This window comes from Larus michahellis, chromosome 13 (genome assembly GCF_964199755.1).
Source record: "Larus michahellis chromosome 13, bLarMic1.1, whole genome shotgun sequence".
In the NCBI taxonomy this organism is placed as follows: Eukaryota; Metazoa; Chordata; class Aves; order Charadriiformes; family Laridae; genus Larus; species Larus michahellis.
The window spans coordinates 5,453,873-5,471,443 of NC_133908.1; the positions used below are offsets into that span (position 1 = coordinate 5,453,873).

The 17,571-nt window shown below is 40.6% G+C and overlaps 1 protein-coding gene across 2 annotated transcripts; it reads left to right on the top strand.

Moving 5' to 3' along the window:
- The first annotated feature begins 47 nt into the window (after nt 1–47).
- LOC141750846 (serotransferrin-2-like) lies at nt 48–17,340 on the top strand. Of its 2 annotated transcripts, none has more exons than XM_074606687.1 (18): nt 48–150; nt 2,785–2,922; nt 5,403–5,566; nt 6,688–6,787; nt 7,771–7,947; nt 8,415–8,577; nt 8,681–8,745; nt 9,418–9,575; nt 10,702–10,888; nt 11,058–11,206; nt 11,429–11,519; nt 11,829–11,897; nt 12,203–12,385; nt 12,673–12,829; nt 13,586–13,668; nt 14,919–15,103; nt 15,487–15,673; nt 16,430–17,340. In XM_074606687.1, the coding sequence occupies exons 2-18, from the start codon at nt 2,871–2,873 to the stop codon at nt 16,477–16,479; spliced, it is 2,220 nt and encodes a 739-aa protein (XP_074462788.1). In that variant the 5' UTR covers nt 48–150; nt 2,785–2,870; the 3' UTR covers nt 16,480–17,340. The 2 variants fall into 2 exon arrangements, with proteins under 2 accessions (XP_074462788.1, XP_074462789.1); XM_074606688.1 differs by having other exon boundaries at nt 106–150; nt 9,424–9,575.
- Nucleotides 17,341–17,571: the final 231 nt, after the last annotated feature.

Consider the following 17,571-nt stretch of genomic DNA (forward strand, 5'->3'; position numbering starts at 1 on the left):
ACCGGCGTGGGGCGGGGCCGGCGGCGGGGGCGGGGCCGGCGCGGGGCGGGGTCGTGAGGGGACGGTGTGTGCAGGGGGCCGTTGCCTGAGGGGAACGCGGTGTGTAGGGGCAGGACCGTCCCTCACGGGAGACACGGAATGGGGACACCGGTACGAGGCGGTTCCCCAAAGGGGGATGTGGTGTGTGGTGAGGGCTGTTCTCTGGGGGGAGGGGACGACAGGGACGTCCCTGAGGGGACGTGATGTGAGCTCAGGGCCGTCCCTGGGGGGACCTGATGTGGGGACAGGGCCATCCCTAAAGGTATGTGGTGTGGGGACAGGGCCGTCCTTGAGGGGACATGATGTCAGGACAGGGCCGTTTCCCGGGGGACGCAGTGTGGGGACGGTTGTCCCTGAGTGTATATGGGGACAAGGCTGCTCCACAAAATGGGGTATGATATCAGGACAAAGCTGTTCCTCAAAGGGGAGGTATGGTTTGAGGAGAGGACTGCTTCTTGGGGAGCTGAGGCAGTTGGGGTTCAGCTGCTTCTCAGCATTGCTGTTGACCACAGGTATGGGGTCACCAGGGATGTCAGAGCAGGGATTTTACTGGGGGGGATTGGGGATCATGACACGGGATAGACACGCTGCTGTTCCTGCAAGTGAGATGTCAGGCAGGGTAGTGCAGTAACCTCTGTTCCTGCCCTGGATGTTCCTTGCCCGGATCCTAGCAGCACAGAGGGGATTTTAGAGAGATTATTTAGTTTCCACCCTCTTAGATGCATCCCGAGATAGATACATAGATGCCACGTTACTGGGAAGTAGCTAATTACCATTTTCTGACAGTGGTAGGGGTAGGTTCATAGGATGAATCAGTAGGAAAAGAATTCCAGAGTTCTGTCGCTGTGTTTCCGCATCCTCAGTGCTTTAGGACATGGTCCTCTCAGCTGACCTGGTTGCTTTACATTTGTAATTAATGTTTGTTTGTTTTCCTGACCAGGCCTAAATGAAGTCCACAGCATCTTCCTGTCATTCTGCTTTTTTCACATCACCACAGAGAGCAGCATAGTATCTGTATAAATATCTTAGACATATTCAAGACAGCCTTTTATTTTTAAATACTGGTAAAATTTGTGCAGAGCTCCAGATGCAGCCCTCACTTAATAGTAGTAATATTAGCTGAATGAGTTGTTGGGATGTACATATATCCTGAGCTAATATAATGGTAGGATTGGCAGGAAGTAGAACCTCAAAGAAGGTGGGATTTGATCCTATTAGGTGCTTTGCTACAAGCATTGCAAGAGCCATTAGCTTTGATGTCTAACTGCACCCTGCTGGTGGGCCTGACTGACAAGTTTCCCCAGAAGTGATTCAGGAGTGACTCAGAGGTTAAGGTGTAGTTAAATGAAACACACTTGTTTGTAGTGTATATTAACTGACATTGACTGAACTGGTTAATGATCTGTCCTGATCTGATCTTTCTCATTGGAATGAAAAGTAAATATGTGCATCTTTAACTATTTTAAAATTACTTTTATATGTGTTTTGTTCTTACATTTGGTGGTTTTTTAAAACATTTGATAATGTATTGTATCAAACGATTATAAAGACTGTGCTCACTGAGAAATAAAACATACTTCCCAAAGGGTACTGAGTTGTGCTGGGCCTGTGCCTGTAAGCCAGGTCAAAGGGTGGGATGATACCACAGTTGTCCTCTTAGCAAATGAGAGAATGGAGATCTTAGGGCTTGAGAACATCTGTTCAGGGAGTGCAGGAAGGAGTTAGAATCAGATTAGTGGGAGACATAACACCTCAACAGATATTGCAGACCTAGTGAGGGAACTTAGGAAATGCAAAGATAAGCAATGGAATCCATCCACGTACATGAATGCAAAAGAAGAAAGTGGAGAATAAGGATTATGAATGACTAGGGAGGAGTACATAAGGCAACAAAAGAAATCTGCAAAAAGTATTGGGAAAAATACATGAAACAGAGAAAGTACTAAGAAAATCCATAAGATGAAGAAGGAAAACAAAACTAGCAAAAAAACTTTCTTTCTCCAGGACTATAGGAATAGTCAATTCTTTCCAAAATAGGAAAGATGAAAGCATATTAGCAATATTTTATGCATCATCAGATCAGTTCACTATGCACACTTCTGCTTATATACATATATATATATATATGGGGTTTTTTCCCCTGCTGTGGAGTTAATGATGTTAATCATGGCTGCTGTAGAGTAATTAAGAGGTTATACTCCAGGCTAAGTGTTAGAAAACAGGAAAATAATTGAGCTTGGATGAGACTGCTGTGCTAGAATGGAATGAAGAGAGTCAAGAAAGTCACCAGTATCACAGTTCTGTTCTGAATTCTTAGGGAGGCATAGGATTACTTTTTGTTTAAAGTTGCTTGGTAGATAAACCATTATCAGGTGAAAAAATAAGGTAAGAAGGACCCTTCAATATTCTGTAGAGAGATATACTCAGTAGTTTGGACAATTCACTTAGCTTTAGATAACTTTTTTGTAAGATAAATGGAAGTCTTGCCTATCTCCCAAATGCACTTTGGTGCCTTTTGGAACAGGAGAAGCATAATTTATTTCAAAAGCAGAGGCTTACATTTCTTCCTATGTCTGTTCATAACAAAGCAGAAAATGCATGGACATTTTCCATCTGTGGATAGGAATAAGACGCTGTCCCTTTCTCCTTTGCATACAAGGATATACCATCCTCTGACAGTTTGTTTTGTTTCTTAAATCTTGGTTTATCCTTGTTGATGCCTAAAACCCCTTTGTTATCTTCCAGAAGCTTTGGTCATCACTGTGGAATTCCTGGTATGAGAAGGCAGAGCGTCAGGGTAGAGAGAGGATTCTTGCTGAACTGCTGTAATCATGAAGGCAGTGATTTTAATTGTTCTAATCATCTTCACTTTGCTGTCTTCAGGTAAGGCTGATGCACAGAGGGAAAGAGAAAGGTGACTTCTGGATGGGTTATCAGGATACAAACTCTAATATATGCTTTGATTTTGTTTTCTTCTGTGCAAAGAAGTTGCAGCTAGAACTGTGCCTGTGATTTCCATTTGCCTGTATTTTTCCTGTTTGATCATTGGCAGATGGTGACCCTGTTAGTTTTGAAGCAGCTTGATACACTAGTTTCTTAGCAATTCATTGAAGGTTTGTTTTCTTTGAATAGTTGAGATCTGTGTACTCATTAACGCTGTCAAAATTAGTCAGTGTATTTCAAGCTGCTCCCCTCTAAAACCACAATGGGCTCTTTTTGGAATTGCGCTGAATTAACATCAAAACGAGTACTAATGTCTGATGCTATACTCAAAGAAATAAAAACTTAAATGTTTTAATTGTAAACATTATTTATTCCAGGCAATATATTTTTTATAATATTAGCAGATTGACAGAGAGCCAAATGCTTAAACATCTGGAAATTACAATGTTAGAAATGTACTGTTTTCTGTGCGTTCAGTCCTGGTTTTCATTACATGGTATAAGATTCTCTCAAGTTACATAACTGCATGCTATTTTTATATATAATAATCATTTTTTTTCTCCTTAAATGCATATATCTTCTTGAGATGTATAACACGATATATTTCAGAGTATGACAAAATAAGTCATACTACATGCAAGATGGAATAGTTGGAGTCTAAAGCAATAGAGGAAATTTTGTTGACATGTCTGGACTACTTAGGATGTGATTTCATAGTCAGTTTAAACCAACCAAACCCCTGACTTCCCCTGGAAAAGGAGGTTTTGCTTTCTCCTCCACTTCTAACCACATCTTCTTTCTTTCTTCTGGCATGGTTTTGTTTTGTTTTTTATTGGTTACATAGTTTTCAGCTGGAAAAAGATCTGACAACTGAATAGTTCAGTTCTGCTACAAATTTATAGAGTGTTCCTGTGCAGTTTATTTAAACTCTTTGTTTGGCATCCAGAAATGAAGATAATTTTTACCAACTTCCTGCTTGGAAGAGGTGGGGTTGTAAGGATTTGGTTGTTAATGTTTATTCAATGCTCTGTTCAACGTGGTACATGATTCTTCTTTATCAATAACCAAATTGTCCCTAGTTTCAGTTTTTCATGGTGAGTGTTGTCATGTAAGATAAACCTCTCTATCTTGAGAAGTGCGGCAAGTTACTTGTCATTGCTGAAGTAACACTTAGATAATATATTGTTTAAAAACAGAAGAAGGTCAAGAATTGCCATTGTAATTTCAAATAGTCCCAGATCCTCGCTTCCTGGATTGAGGCTTCCAGGGATTCCTGGACTAATTTGGTTTAACTCTTTTATAAAGTAGCATTTAATTGTGAACTTCTTCCAACTTAAAATTTTCATACTTCTCATATCTAAGGGTTTTCTGACCCTGGAGCTCTCATGTGGGTCTTATTATTTAAAATCAGGTAGTCCTTGTCTGGAACGAAAATGAGGAGGAAGTACCATTCTAAGAAAGCATGGCGCTCAGTAGCAAATGCTGTTCTAACAAAGCATGTAGCTCAGTGCTGTGAGACAGCTGGGAATTGGAACACCAGTTATTGTTTGTTTAAAAAACAATCCCCTCTCTAAAGACTAAATTCAACAAAGCTAAAACAGCTTGATCCCCTACCAACATCCTCCCTCCATGCCTCTTGTTCCTTTGCAGGCTTAGTTCTGACTTTCTAGAACTTTGTAACAGAAATATTAAGATTGGTATGGATAAATTGTGCGTAGGAATATGTATGTGTGAAAGCACCAGAGGAAACAGCACGGCAAAGGTTAAAAGAATGGCCTGTATTGATAACCAAGGACACAACTGACAACAATAAAACTGATAAACCCTGGGGAATGTATTGTTTACGTCAAGAGCAGAAGGTCTGTGCTCTGATAAGGTCAAATCACAGTTGGTTTGTTAGGAGAAAAACTGCAGTCTGATAACAGGAAGATGATAACAAGGTTACCCTACATTGTAAGCACCATTCCTCTTCTTGCTATCCCAACAGGAAAACAACCATAGCCATAAAGATGTCCTTGCCTTTGTTTCCTCATTTTGTGTAGCAACCTTGCCTAAGATTCATAGAGTGTGAAGCAAGGAAGATTCTGAGGCTAGAGATCATGCCATAATAATTGTTGATTCTTGAAAAATCAACCTAAAAACTAGATTGCTGCTGCCAGTCAAGAGGAAGCGAAGAGATATAGTAAAGACTCAACAAAAAACATTAATTGTCTGCCATGTTGGGCAAAAATGGTCTTGGTCAAACTGCCTGGGCACATCTCTTGGGTGCCTGTAAGTATGTGGATATGTGTGAGTGAGCAGAATCAACTTACTTGTGAAGTTAAAGAAAAGAAAATAGCCTCCCTCTTCCATAAGGTCTTAAACTGAGGGTTTTTTTTCACTGAATCCTACAAATCTTGACTTCTTTTTTGATCCTACAGGGAAGAAATTCCGATGGTGCACCCTTTCTGACCTAGAACAGAGAAAATGTGCTGAACTGTCCAAAGCACTTACGGCTGCGGTGCCCCTTGCTACTGTCAATTCATTTGCTAGGATTTCTTGCATCAGAGCCCACAATACATATGACTGCATTGATAAAATCAGGGTGAGTTCACAGAGATTTTTAAAACGGATTTTAAGTCCAAATCCTCTTCTAAGAAGGAACTAGTAAACAGAATCCATGGGATAATAAAATTATACTGAACTGATGGTATTGCATATATGACAAAGTATATGGTAGCTTGAGAGGCAAGAATTAAAACCCGTGAGCATTCTAGTAGATGTACTACTTTATTGCAGCTCATGTCCTTGCAATCTCCGGGAAATAAGTAAAAAGCTGCTTGGAAATAAGTGGACAGAACCAAACTACTAAATTAAAACTTCTTCAGAGTATTCTTGTTGCTTGTGGGGTTTGGTGCTACTCTGACTATAATGAATATTTTCTCTTCCCTTTCTTCCCTACTATTTATAGCCCCTAGTCAATCTTTTCTGAAGTAAAGAGCAAAGCTTTTTTTCATGTAAAAATCTTTAATTTCAATAAGACATCAGACCATTTCTAAGTGTAAGCTCTATACCAGTTCTGAAATTACATTTTCATAATGTTGTATGCTTTGAAAAAAATTACTAATGAAAAATGAAGATAAGCATTTGCTGTAGAATGGTTTCGGTAACATACGTAAACCTCATTTGTAATAGAGAATTTCAATTTCCATTTTCATTCAGTCGCAGTTGCCTTCAATGAGTCCAAATCTGACCTGGAAAACAAAACAAAGAAAACCTTTCTTGTTGGTTCAGGGAATAATTATTTTGTCTTTTCATTCAGTCCTGCAACCTTTGTTAATAGACTTCAGTTCCATTTTCTGTGTGGTTATGGAAAGATTACAGCCAGCAGAGCTCTCAGAAAGATTTGGGGTCTTGGAGGAGCAGTAGGAGGAAACAGGGCTTGCCTTTTTCTTCAGTTGGCAACAGAATTGTGTTTTTGGAATGGAAAGACGAAAGAGAAATTAAGAAAGGATATTGGCAAAGAACAGGTGTTTTTTGAAGGTAACTGAGCCTTCATAGCTAACATTTCACCATGCTTAGTAGCAGAGATTCAATTAAAAACAAAACAAATGCTTGTAAAAGCCACTGGTTACTACTTCTCAGAAAGAAACTCTGCTCTTGAAGCTGCTCTGTTCATTTCCCTGTAAACACACTTGTTTTGAGGGTTTTGCTGTTGTTTTTAAGGTGAATAAAGCAGATGCTGCCTCCTTGGATGCTGGAGATGTTTACTCTGCTGTAAAGCTATATGGTTTGACAGTGGTGGCAAAGGAGATCTATGAGCAAGGTAGGTTTATAAAGCAAAAGAATAAGCTGTAGTTCTGATTTGGCTAATAAATTGCTATGCAGTGAAAGTCAAGGCTCAAAAATTATTGAAAAAATCTATATGTTTTCAGTAACTTTATAGGAGTATGGAAGTGATTAACAACTATTTCTAAAATACTTTGTGATGATGAAAAAAGTACCAGTGGTGGTTTGTATCTAGTAGCCTTTCTGCCTCTGGCACTGCCACTATGACAAATTGTCTGTATCTACCCCTGCCCACAGCACTAGTGCACTGGAGTTCTACATCTTGCAGGCAATAAGAAGGGATTTATTCCATCTGTGTCAATTCTTATACCATACTCTTTACTAGTGTAACTGAACAGTTGCTAGCAGTTCCTTAAGAGATTAGCTTCTCTCATGAGTTAATTCTCTCCTTCTCACCCTAAAGAGACAAGAATATAAGGTGGAGAATCTGGTTATGGTAAGATTCCTCTTAATTTGTGTCAGACCCGAACACTCTGTGCAATGAATGATACATAAGGCAAGAATAAATAAGTCTGAGCCAAAATCAAGCATACAGTAGAAAATACTTGTTGGACTTGAATCTGAGAAGGAAGCCAGATTAGCAGATGGATATAGGAAAAGACTAATAAGAGGACAGTTTGAGAACAGGATTGAATTTTGGTTTGGCTGAAGAACCATGAAATCATAGTCGAATTGATATGTTTCAGTAGGTAAGTATGTTCTGAGTATAAGACATAGGAGTTCTTTCCATTACAGTACCTAAACAGTGTCATACAAATGTTCAGAATTCTTGAGTAGCAATTGCATTGGGTGGTGGAGCTGGATGATCTTGTAAGCCTTTTCCACCAGATTTTTAGGTTCTTGCTTTGCACATCACTTGCATTTCTCAGTTTGGCAAGGTGCCATGTAGCCAAGTATATGGTAGAGAAGCTGCAGAATTGTGATTTAGTTATTTCTGTTATATATTTTATTCTATCGCAGGGAATTGTGTGTTTGCTGTGGCCATTGCCAAACGAGGAACTCTGGATATCCAGAGGCTACGAGGTGCACGCAGCTGCCACAATGGAGCCAGATGGACATCAGGCTGGAATATTCCACTTGGCTTTCTCCTTGCAAGAAATGATCTTTCCTGGGATGAGGCACAACCTCTGAGCCACGGTGGGTGATAGGAGCCACAGGGCTATGTGTCTGCCCTCAGCAAAAATGTCTGAAATACAATCAGACGTAGAATGTGGAGACTGAAGGGCTTTCTGGATGAGACATCCTCTTGGAATGTTTTTGATACTGGCTTTTAGCCCTCTTCAGAACTTTTCTAGTGATCTCAAAGCAGCAGAATTGTTACCAAACCAGGAAATCTTTGTATTCTATATACATCAGGGAACAAATCTTTGCAATATCTAGCCAGCATAAGAATCATTTCAACCAAGCAAAATTTGATCACTCTGTTTCCAGCACATGTTCCAAATTTGAAGTTTAGACAATGAAGCTGCATTTGTTGATTTATTTATTAAAGCACCATAGTCCTAGTTATGCCCATGATATATTTGCCCCCTTTTCTTTCTTCCATTTTTCCCATTCGACTTTTTTCTTCTTTTTTTTTTCTTTTTTTCTCCCTACACCTGCAGTAATCAGCGAGTATTTCAATGCAAGTTGCATCCCTGGGGTTGGTGTTGCTGCTCCTCGACTGTGTTCTCTCTGCCAAGGACAGAAATCCTATGTCAGAGACAAGAACCACTTCTGTGAGACAAGCAGTAACGAACCCTTCTATGACTCTGAGGGAGCCTTCAGGTGAGCTCTGTGACACTTGTACTGAATTTGCGTTTGGGGAAAAACAACTGGTAATGGAGGAAAAGCCAGGTGACGTGTTAAGATGGTATTTGTCTTCCTGCAGGTGCTTGAAGAATGGAGTGGCAGATGTTGCCTTTTTAGATCATCTAACAATTATGAGTGCCACAGGTAATCCTAAAAACTCAGATTCCTTTTAACCTCTGTCTGTGCTCTTTCCTGCATGGGGGATATGCCTATTTTTTTGTTGTTTCCAGGGAAAAATCAATCCCTGCAAGCAGTTCTGTGGTATTTCTTGGCTCTCCACACAAGTCAGAAGGAAACAGAAGAGGAAAGAGCAAGGGAGCAATAATTGCTCACAGGAAATTTTTAGAATGGGAGCAGACAGATATTTTTATACAGGTGATGTCTTTAGCCTGTAGGCTCTGATGCAGCTGTCAGTATTTGCATTGCCTGAGTTATAAGATTGCTTTTAAAATTCAGTGTTATTGAGCTGCTAGAATGTGCAGTTCCCATATACCTGTTTAGTATTTTTAAACTCAGTTGAGCTCTATGTTGACATTTTTGAAGGTGGTTACCGGTAATATTGGCAGGTGAATGTTCTTTAAACAAATGTATTTACAGAGATACAGTTTAAAGAGTATTTTGGAGTACCTCTGGCTAAGGTCCCTCTATTTGTTAAGAGAAGAGTTTATCAAAGACAACTTTCCCAGATGTGCTTGGTACACTGCGCTGCTTGAATAATCTTGGAGCGACCTCCTCTGAAAAATGTTTTACCTTCCATCTCTGTGCCTGCTGCCAAATCGTGTCTCATTTCATAGATTCATGAGTGTCTTGTTTCAGAGGCAGAACAACAGGAATATGAACTCTTATGTCCGGATGGGACTACGGCTGAGCTGACTGAATACAGCACCTGTAACTTGGGCAAGGGGCCTGGCCGTGGCATCATCACCCGCCACAACTTCCAGAAGATCACCAACAAATTTCTTACCATGATCCAAGTGAGTGGATATTATAAGCTGTATGTCTCCAGACACAGGCTTTTCTTCCATCTTTGTGTGGAGATTACCACCCAGTTCACTTTCTTTCTTGAGAAATGTATAGTTAGTGTGAAAAAGGACTAAAAATTGGTTGTTCTGGGGAAGGATCCTGCATTGGCTTTCCAGAAGAAGGAAAGAACCTTTCCAAAAGAAGGTTCTTTACAGAAGAACCTCTAAAGTGTTCATCTGTAGAGGCTAGGAATAAATAATGAAAGAAGGGGAAGATGCCATAACACACAAACTGGGAAATGGCTAATGGTATTCATCCTGCCCTGGAGCTTACATGAATTCTTTCGTAGCTGAGGGGGACGCACCAATTCAGGCAGGGTTCAACTTTGTTCTTCTCTTTTTCTCAACTTAGAAATAGTTTCTGTTGCCTTGACATCCAGGAATCCATTTGAAGCTGAGCCTGAAATGCATATTTAAATATAAATGTAAAGGATTTTATGAAGCCATCCAGCCCTTAAAATAGTCCAGCAAACAGTGAATAATTCAACCCGGTGGGCTGAGTTGTGCTCACACATAGACGCTGGCAGATAGCAGTTGTACAAAATCTCTTCTTTATTGAGAGGTCTTCATATGCCTTTGTCAGTGGAGTTATAAACACATATCTTAGCTGTGTTCACCCACACATAGCAATGGCTGTGCAGCAGTGTTCCTACTCCACTTCTCAGTGCTTTCTTCTCTTCCAGTACGAGCAGGCTGAACAAAGCTACTTTGCGCATCGTACTTCCTCATCATAAAGCACAAGATATCTTGTACCCTTTTACTGCACTGATCTTTATCACAAATATTTCTCACTCAGCTGTACTCCCTCAGTTGCCTTTCCAGGGCAGGCGTCATTGAGCACAGCCCAATAAATTTGAATAACTAAGATGGGGAAAAAAAGTCTTCAAAAAAGTGAATCATATAATACTTTTAGGACTGGAACCATCCACTCAGTGCAGTACCTCTGGACTTTGTCCCAGTGTGATGGAAACCTTGAGTGCTATGTTACAAATCATTGATATGAAGGGAGGGGTGGATGAGGCTGTTACTGGAAGGTTGAGCAGATTTGTTGCAATTAAAAGTGTTGTTCTTATCCTAGCGCCTCTTTGGGCAAAAAGGAAAGGAAAGAGCCAGGTTTGAACTCTTCACTTCATCACCCTTTGGGGGAAAGAACCTGCTGTTCCGAGATGCCACTCAGCACCTGCAGCTTCTTGAGGAGCAGCTAGAGATTGCCTATGTCCTTGGTCTGGATTACGTAGCTCTTCTTAAGGGACTTGGCCATGAAGGTGAGAAGCCTTACAGAAGATTGTAGCTAAGGAAAGGGAAGAAAAAGTTGTCTTTCCATGTTATTCCTCCCTGCCAGGCGTGAATGCATAAACCTAAATGTCTCCTTAGCAAAGAACAGATTGGTGCATATGTGACATGGTCTCACTGTGTTCCTTCCTTCTCATGCAGGGAGCTCTTTGGAAAACAGTGTTGTGCGCTGGTGCTGCATTAGCGATGCTGAGCTGCGCAAATGTGAGGAGTGGGCGCTGAGCATCAAATCTGATCCGTTAGTCTGTGTCCAAGCAAATTCCATGACTAAATGCATTGAAATGATCAAGGTAGGAGACTCCCTCAGGTCAGAGTATATGATTAATGGCACAGGGTGTGTATGTCCTTGTCTGAGCAGAACAAGACGAAAAACAGCTTGTACACTAGAGGAACCAGTGGGAATGAGAGGGAATTTATACCAGGGAATTTCCAGCCAGCGGGGGAGTACAGCTTCTTGGTTACACAACTCATGCAAATCCCGTTTCTGTTATTTTCTATAATGCTGTTGGCAGAGTAGTGAGGCTGATGCCGTCACCCTGGACGCAACACATGTCTACATTGCAGGGAAGTGTGGATTGGTGCCTGTAGCTGCAGAATGTTATGGTAAGTGCTCATGTGACCTTAGCATAAGGGAGGGAATAAAAAAAATATCATTATAAATATTGTTAAATTTCCACAGTTTGTGATGTTTTGTGATGGACGCAGGAATCAATATATATTTCCAAATACACTTCCCAGCTCTTCCACTAACTGGCTCTACCATTTGGTTTGGCTGTTTATTATATCACTTCTGTAAAAGGGATAGAGATGTTGATATGGCTCAAGAGGGTTGCAAGGTTTTTGATGGGGTGCTGCCATATAATAGGAATGACAACAGTCACAAGATCCTTAATGGTAGTCTCTTCTCTCCAGGGGGAGATTGTGCCCCAGCTGCTAAGAGCACGGAGGAAACACGGAAACAAATTCATCTTAAGCACAAAGGTAACAGGACAACTTTGAGTAGGCACAAGGTTTAGATTTTCCTAAGACTGCCTCTAGGATTTATGTAGGAATGTATTTGCATGTTGGTTTGGGAAAGAAATTGCTGTGCATGTTCTACTGTGAAGTCGGAGCTTCACAGATAATGCTGGGCAGCTAGGACAAGAGCTTTGTGGCTAAGCAAAGAATGCAGATCCTCTGCTGTAACTGAAGATATCCTGACGGGATGAGGGAGGGAAGAAGGGGGCTGTACCTGTCTGGAATACGTAATTGCCTTGGTATAACTGGTTGTTGTCATTGTTTTACAGCACTGCCACCAGTTTATGCTGTTGCCTTAGCTAAGAAAAATGCCAAACAGATTAACATTCGTAACCTTAGGGGAAGGAGATCCTGCCACAGTCACCTGTATAGTCCTGGAGGATGGTTACTTCCTTCCAGATACACAGTGGGAGCTCTGGAGAACGGTACTGAGAACTGTGACATTGGTTCTGGTAAGGACTGCTCTGGGTTGTCTGTTGACTAGACCATGGAAATTTGAAGCCCCAAAGTTGGGAGTAAAATGGAGATGGGGCCATGAGGATTTGGCCAGCAGGGGATGACTGGAGTCTCAGAAGGTGTTGAAGCAGCTCTTCCTCCTATCTGACTATGTGTGATTCTTCACACTATTTAGCCCTCTTCTTGCTAGCTATTAGGATCAAATTCCATTCCTGTCTTTTCCCATGCATGAAGAGGCTTTGGAAAACCTTTCCCTAATGTCACCTCAGTTTTCTCTACTCAGTTTATCAGAATTACTTTTGGAAGAGCTGCATGCCAGGAGCAGATGGAAGCCTGTGCAAGGTGTGCATTGGAGACAGTGAGGTGGAAGGGGCTCGAGTATCTAGCAGATGTGCTGCCAGTCACAACGAACGTTACTATGGCAATATGGGAGCACTCAGGTAAGCTTTTTGTCAGGGTCAGAAATGCAGAGCAATAGCCAGAATTGTCTTATTATTTTGCTGCGGGTTTTCTTTGGAGTTTGGTTTTTTGTTTTGGTTTTTTTGTTTGTTTGGTTGGTTTTTTTGTTAAATAACTGGCTGTATAAACTTTGGGTAGCATGTATTTTGTTTTGGTTGCAGTTGCTATGCGATGCTCAGCTGATTGGTGATTTAAAACAGTCACGAAACCATTTCCAGAGCAAGAAAATGATTCCAAACATGTAAGGCTTAGAGCATCGGTACTGACTCATTAAAGAAGGGACGAAAGATAGGTCAGAGAGCAGAGGTGATGCGGTAAGAAGCAGTGTAGGGTACAGGGGGCAATTAAACAGACTGATGATATTAAAAAAAACATAGTTGAAGCAGAGGCAAAGAGTATTAAAGGTGAAGGCACTCTTATAGAATATATGTAATGCATTTAGTTGAATTACATTCTCTTTCCTGGCTAGGCACAGTTGAGGCTACATGGACATTGTGCCACAACTATGACTTGGGAGCTGCTTTAAGGGATGAAGGGGATTGTCTTATCAAATGTATAAACACTGTCCACCAAGATCTATGCTGACATCACTAACTTGTTCCATATTACAACCAAGTAATTACAGATGAGGGGGATACTTCCAGCTACTCCTGTTTTAGCTTCAGATGACTGTTGAAATGTCAGTCATTGTGTAGTGGCTGTCTCTGATAACGTCTTGGGTTTTTTTCTGCACCTAGGTGCCTAGTTGGCAATCCCAGTGGAAGAAGCTTCGGAGATGTAGCTTTCCTGGAACACTCTAACCTACTCCAGAACATACAGAGTGAGATGTGGATATTCTCTTTTCCTTTGAGAATATTCAATAGTGTCAGTTACTTCCCACACAGCAACTATCACTCATGAGGACAGCTTTTACAGGTTTAATCTAGGTCCAGGAAGTTGTGTTTGTGACTGGAAAATTGCGGGAACCTTCCTGCATGTAGGTGTTCCAGTAAAGCTCAAAATTCAGATACTATTCAGTTTCAGAGAGGAAAGAGGAAGAATCACTGAGTGCAAAGATCAAGGTGTGTTTTGGAGGGGGTAATCATCCTTAGAGTCTGCACTAATTTTTTGAAGCTCAAAGCTTTAAAAAGCAAGTGACTTTCCCCACCAGACTTTCTCCCATAGGCAGCAGTAGTGCATGTGCCCGTTGTTTTTAATTGGAGTTTGAAGAATTAAAATGGCAGGTAAGGGCAATGCTGTGGGCTGTTTGTGCTGGGAGATGTTCTATGGCTTCATTGTGACTTGGCAACTTCCTCATGTTGTTTCCACAGACACTTGTGGAATAAACAGTCCAAATAGGTTAATAGGCAAAAATACTGCAAATCCTTGTCTTTCACAGTTTCTGAAAACAACATTATTATTACACTGTGAAATGTTTAAATTTCTCTGGGAAATACTGATCTTTGTAACAGTCTATCAATTGGATTTTGTTGATGACAATGGTTTTGGTTACAGTAGCTTAAATCCCCTCAATCTCTTAAATTATGCCTACTGCTCTAACAGCCAAAATATGCTGCCTTTTCATAGAGGTGAAGAGAAAGAGAACCCCCATTTTGTTAAGTGGTGCTGATAAAGCACACTGAAATCCTAATTTAGGCAATTTCACTAACAGAAGAGACTTTTCTAAGAGAGGATTCTTTCTAAAATCAAGTGAAGGTAAAAGGGCCTGGAAACCCACAGGAACTCATGCAGCAGTGAGCAGGTTGTTTGGGGAGGCAAAGGACATGCGGGCTGAATTGCTTTTTCAGAGAGCAGTCTGATTACAGATGAAGATGAGGCACGATAAGCTGTTTGTATGCCTTGATGTTACTCTAGTTTTTAGTTGATAGGTGCAGCTTAAGTTCACTGACATGTTTCCTCAGTGAAAACACTACCCTGTTCCTCATAAATGACCATGGAGCATGCTGCATTTGTTTTGAACATATTGACTAAACTTCTTCCTCTCAATTTTGTATCATTTTGCATGAGATTCACCCTGTCTTCTGATTTTATTTTTTAAAATGATTTGCTTTCATTTCATCTTCTTTTCAGATCTGGACAGCACTGGTTGGGCAAAAGGTTATACCGCTGTTGACTTTGAACTCTTGTGTCCAGATGGAACACGCGCTGCAGTCACAGAATGGGCAGGCTGTAACCTTGGCCCCATTCCCCCCAGCACAGTTATGACTCGACCAGTCACTGTCACTAAAATCTATGACTTCCTAATGAAATCCCAGGTACGGCACGCAACAGGGAAAAAGTTAGCATGTTATCACTTGTTATGTACAACTGCTGAAAACCCTTTCAAGATCAAAAGCTTTGTATACAAAATATATAAAATGCCTTCGGGTCCAATATGAAAGAAGAATGTGCATAGGAGATTGAGAAAATAATTATTTGGATTCTCTAAAGGGACATTTTGGCACCAGTTGCCATCCTGCAGTGGTCATACTTTTGCTGAGAAATAAGCCACTGCAAAACCGCATCTTTTTGTACAAATGACAGTGCTAGGTGAAACTGGAGCCTTTTTTCTGCTAGATCTTGCTATAAAACTGAGGGTCACCAGCTTAACCTTTCTATTTATGATCCAAATTGTGGAATTTATTTCGTTTCTGTTTAGGAATCTCTGGGAAGCAAACCGGATTCTGAATTCCATCTCTTTCAGTCGTGGAAGTATGGTGAAAGCGATCTGCTTTTCAAAGATACTACTCAGTACCTCGTTCATGCAAGTCACATGAGCTATCGGGAAATTCTTGGAGTGTCTTTCTTTCAACTGGCAGAATCAGTGTTTAACTGTACACCTGCAGGTAAAGTCAAGTTCTTAATTTTGAGATAGAGAAAAATGCAAAGCAGGAAGGCTTCTGTGCATAGCTATTGGCCTTTTATCTAGTCTGAATGGAGAAGTATGGTCTACATAACCCTGTTAGTGACAATTTTCCAAGGAATACTGTGTTTGGGCTCCTTTAGAGCCTCTTACAACTCCTATCCAAAAGCAATGAAATTTGAGCTCTGTAAGAACAGAAAAACCAATACATTTTAAGGGCAAATACGAGGTTATTGAAATAGGCCTGGTTTACTCCCGCTCTGAAATCTCTCCCTTCAATTCCAAAGATCAGTTCTGGGAAAAGGGAATATAATGTTCATTTGGATATGCCAAATTTGGGAAAAATATAAGAAATTTTATATTTAATTATTGATTTAACCTCCAAATAATGTAAATAATTTCCTTTTTAAAAAGAATGCACTAAAGATCAAAACCTTTATAAATTTAAGGGATGGCTTTTTCATTAATCTCCACTGGAAGCTTATGAAGTATGTATTTACTAAAACTGAAACCGTCTATGAGCTAGGGTCAAGCTCTTTTGGGATGTGAAAATTTGTACTGAAGTTAAATGAAGGTTACACAGTAAGTCAGACTTCTGTGAGTCTAAGTTGTTAAAGAACTGAAATTCAAAAGGGGAATTTTACCTCTATTCTGGTGTTTTAGTGAATAATATCTGAAGAATTTGTTATTTTTAAAGCTAATAGGATCTTTAAGTGTATGCTTTCTTACTGGTTTGTAGGCATCTTAAACTTCTGCAAACAGGATATCTGTGCATCCTCATCAAACTGATGGCTAATACAGAAGCCTTCCAAGGCTCATACATCACCATCAACATTGAAAACGAGGAAATATGCAAGTCCAACCTATCCAAAGCAATCAGCGAGAAAACAGTCATCTCTAGAAATGTATGCTGAATATTCTTGTGTCTTATTTTTTAAAACAGATTTTATGTTTTATGATAATGTAGTACTACTCATATGTCACCCCTTTCTTGTTTGGAGCATGACATCCTGTGGAACAGCACTGGCCAGTCTGCATAACCCACAGCACAGAACTAGGATCAGCAATTCTGTACAACCACTATGGAGAAGTCATTTTTGTGGAAATAGCAGGGCTGATACCATGGACTAAACTATAGACTGTCAGGAGTGGCACAGGTTAGTCAGTAGCAGTTTGCCTTGCTTGTTTTATAAACTGTTTCCATGGGAAAAAAAAAAACAATCAACTGACATTTTTGTAGTTGCAGCATTGTCCTCCTAGGTAGTCCTTGCTGAATACACATATAGGTTTTATATGTAATTGCTATCAGAATCAGTAGTCTTTTCTGCTTTTATCTGGGAAGAATGTACCTTCTGCTCCCATACAGATTTTTAATTAAAAAAAAAAATAATTAAAAAAATCCTTCACCCAAAAATTTCCAGTCCTTCATACAGGATGCTCGTTGAGGTCTCGGAGGTGCTCCTTCCTTTCTTTACTGGGGCTTACATGCCACCTGTGGGACTCACGTAACACTGCACTTCAATCAGAGAGAAGTTATGAGAACAGAGGGAAGAAGTGCATCTGCCAGCTTAGTTTTGCCAAAAGCAGCATGCAGCTGAATAGCAATAAATTGAAATCTGTGTTATACACAAGATTTTATAGGTTGAAGGGAGGGGGAGTTGTTTTCTGGCATAGACATTACAGATGCACGTTAGGCCTTTTTGACATTCCTATGGTTCAGCTTTGGTTTAAAAGCCCAGTCTGATGCTTTGCACAGACTGCAGTACGTGAACCACCGGCCTGCCGCAGCTTTGAATCTCCTCTGAACATAGCAGGACCTGTCTGTGCTGTCTGGCTCCTGCTACTCTACTACCTTACGAGACGGATGCTATCTCAACACTA

Bases quoted from the DNA above. Each gene is read 5' to 3' on its own strand.
- LOC141750846 (XM_074606687.1), top strand. From the start codon at position 2,871: ATGAAGGCAGTGATTTTAATTGTTCTAATCATCTTCACTTTGCTGTCT. The intron at 6,788-7,770 runs GTAGGTTTATAA...ATTCTATCGCAG, and splicing joins AAAGGAGATCTATGAGCAAG to GGAATTGTGTGTTTGCTGTG. The intron at 11,898-12,202 runs GTAACAGGACAA...ATTGTTTTACAG, and splicing joins AATTCATCTTAAGCACAAAG to CACTGCCACCAGTTTATGCT.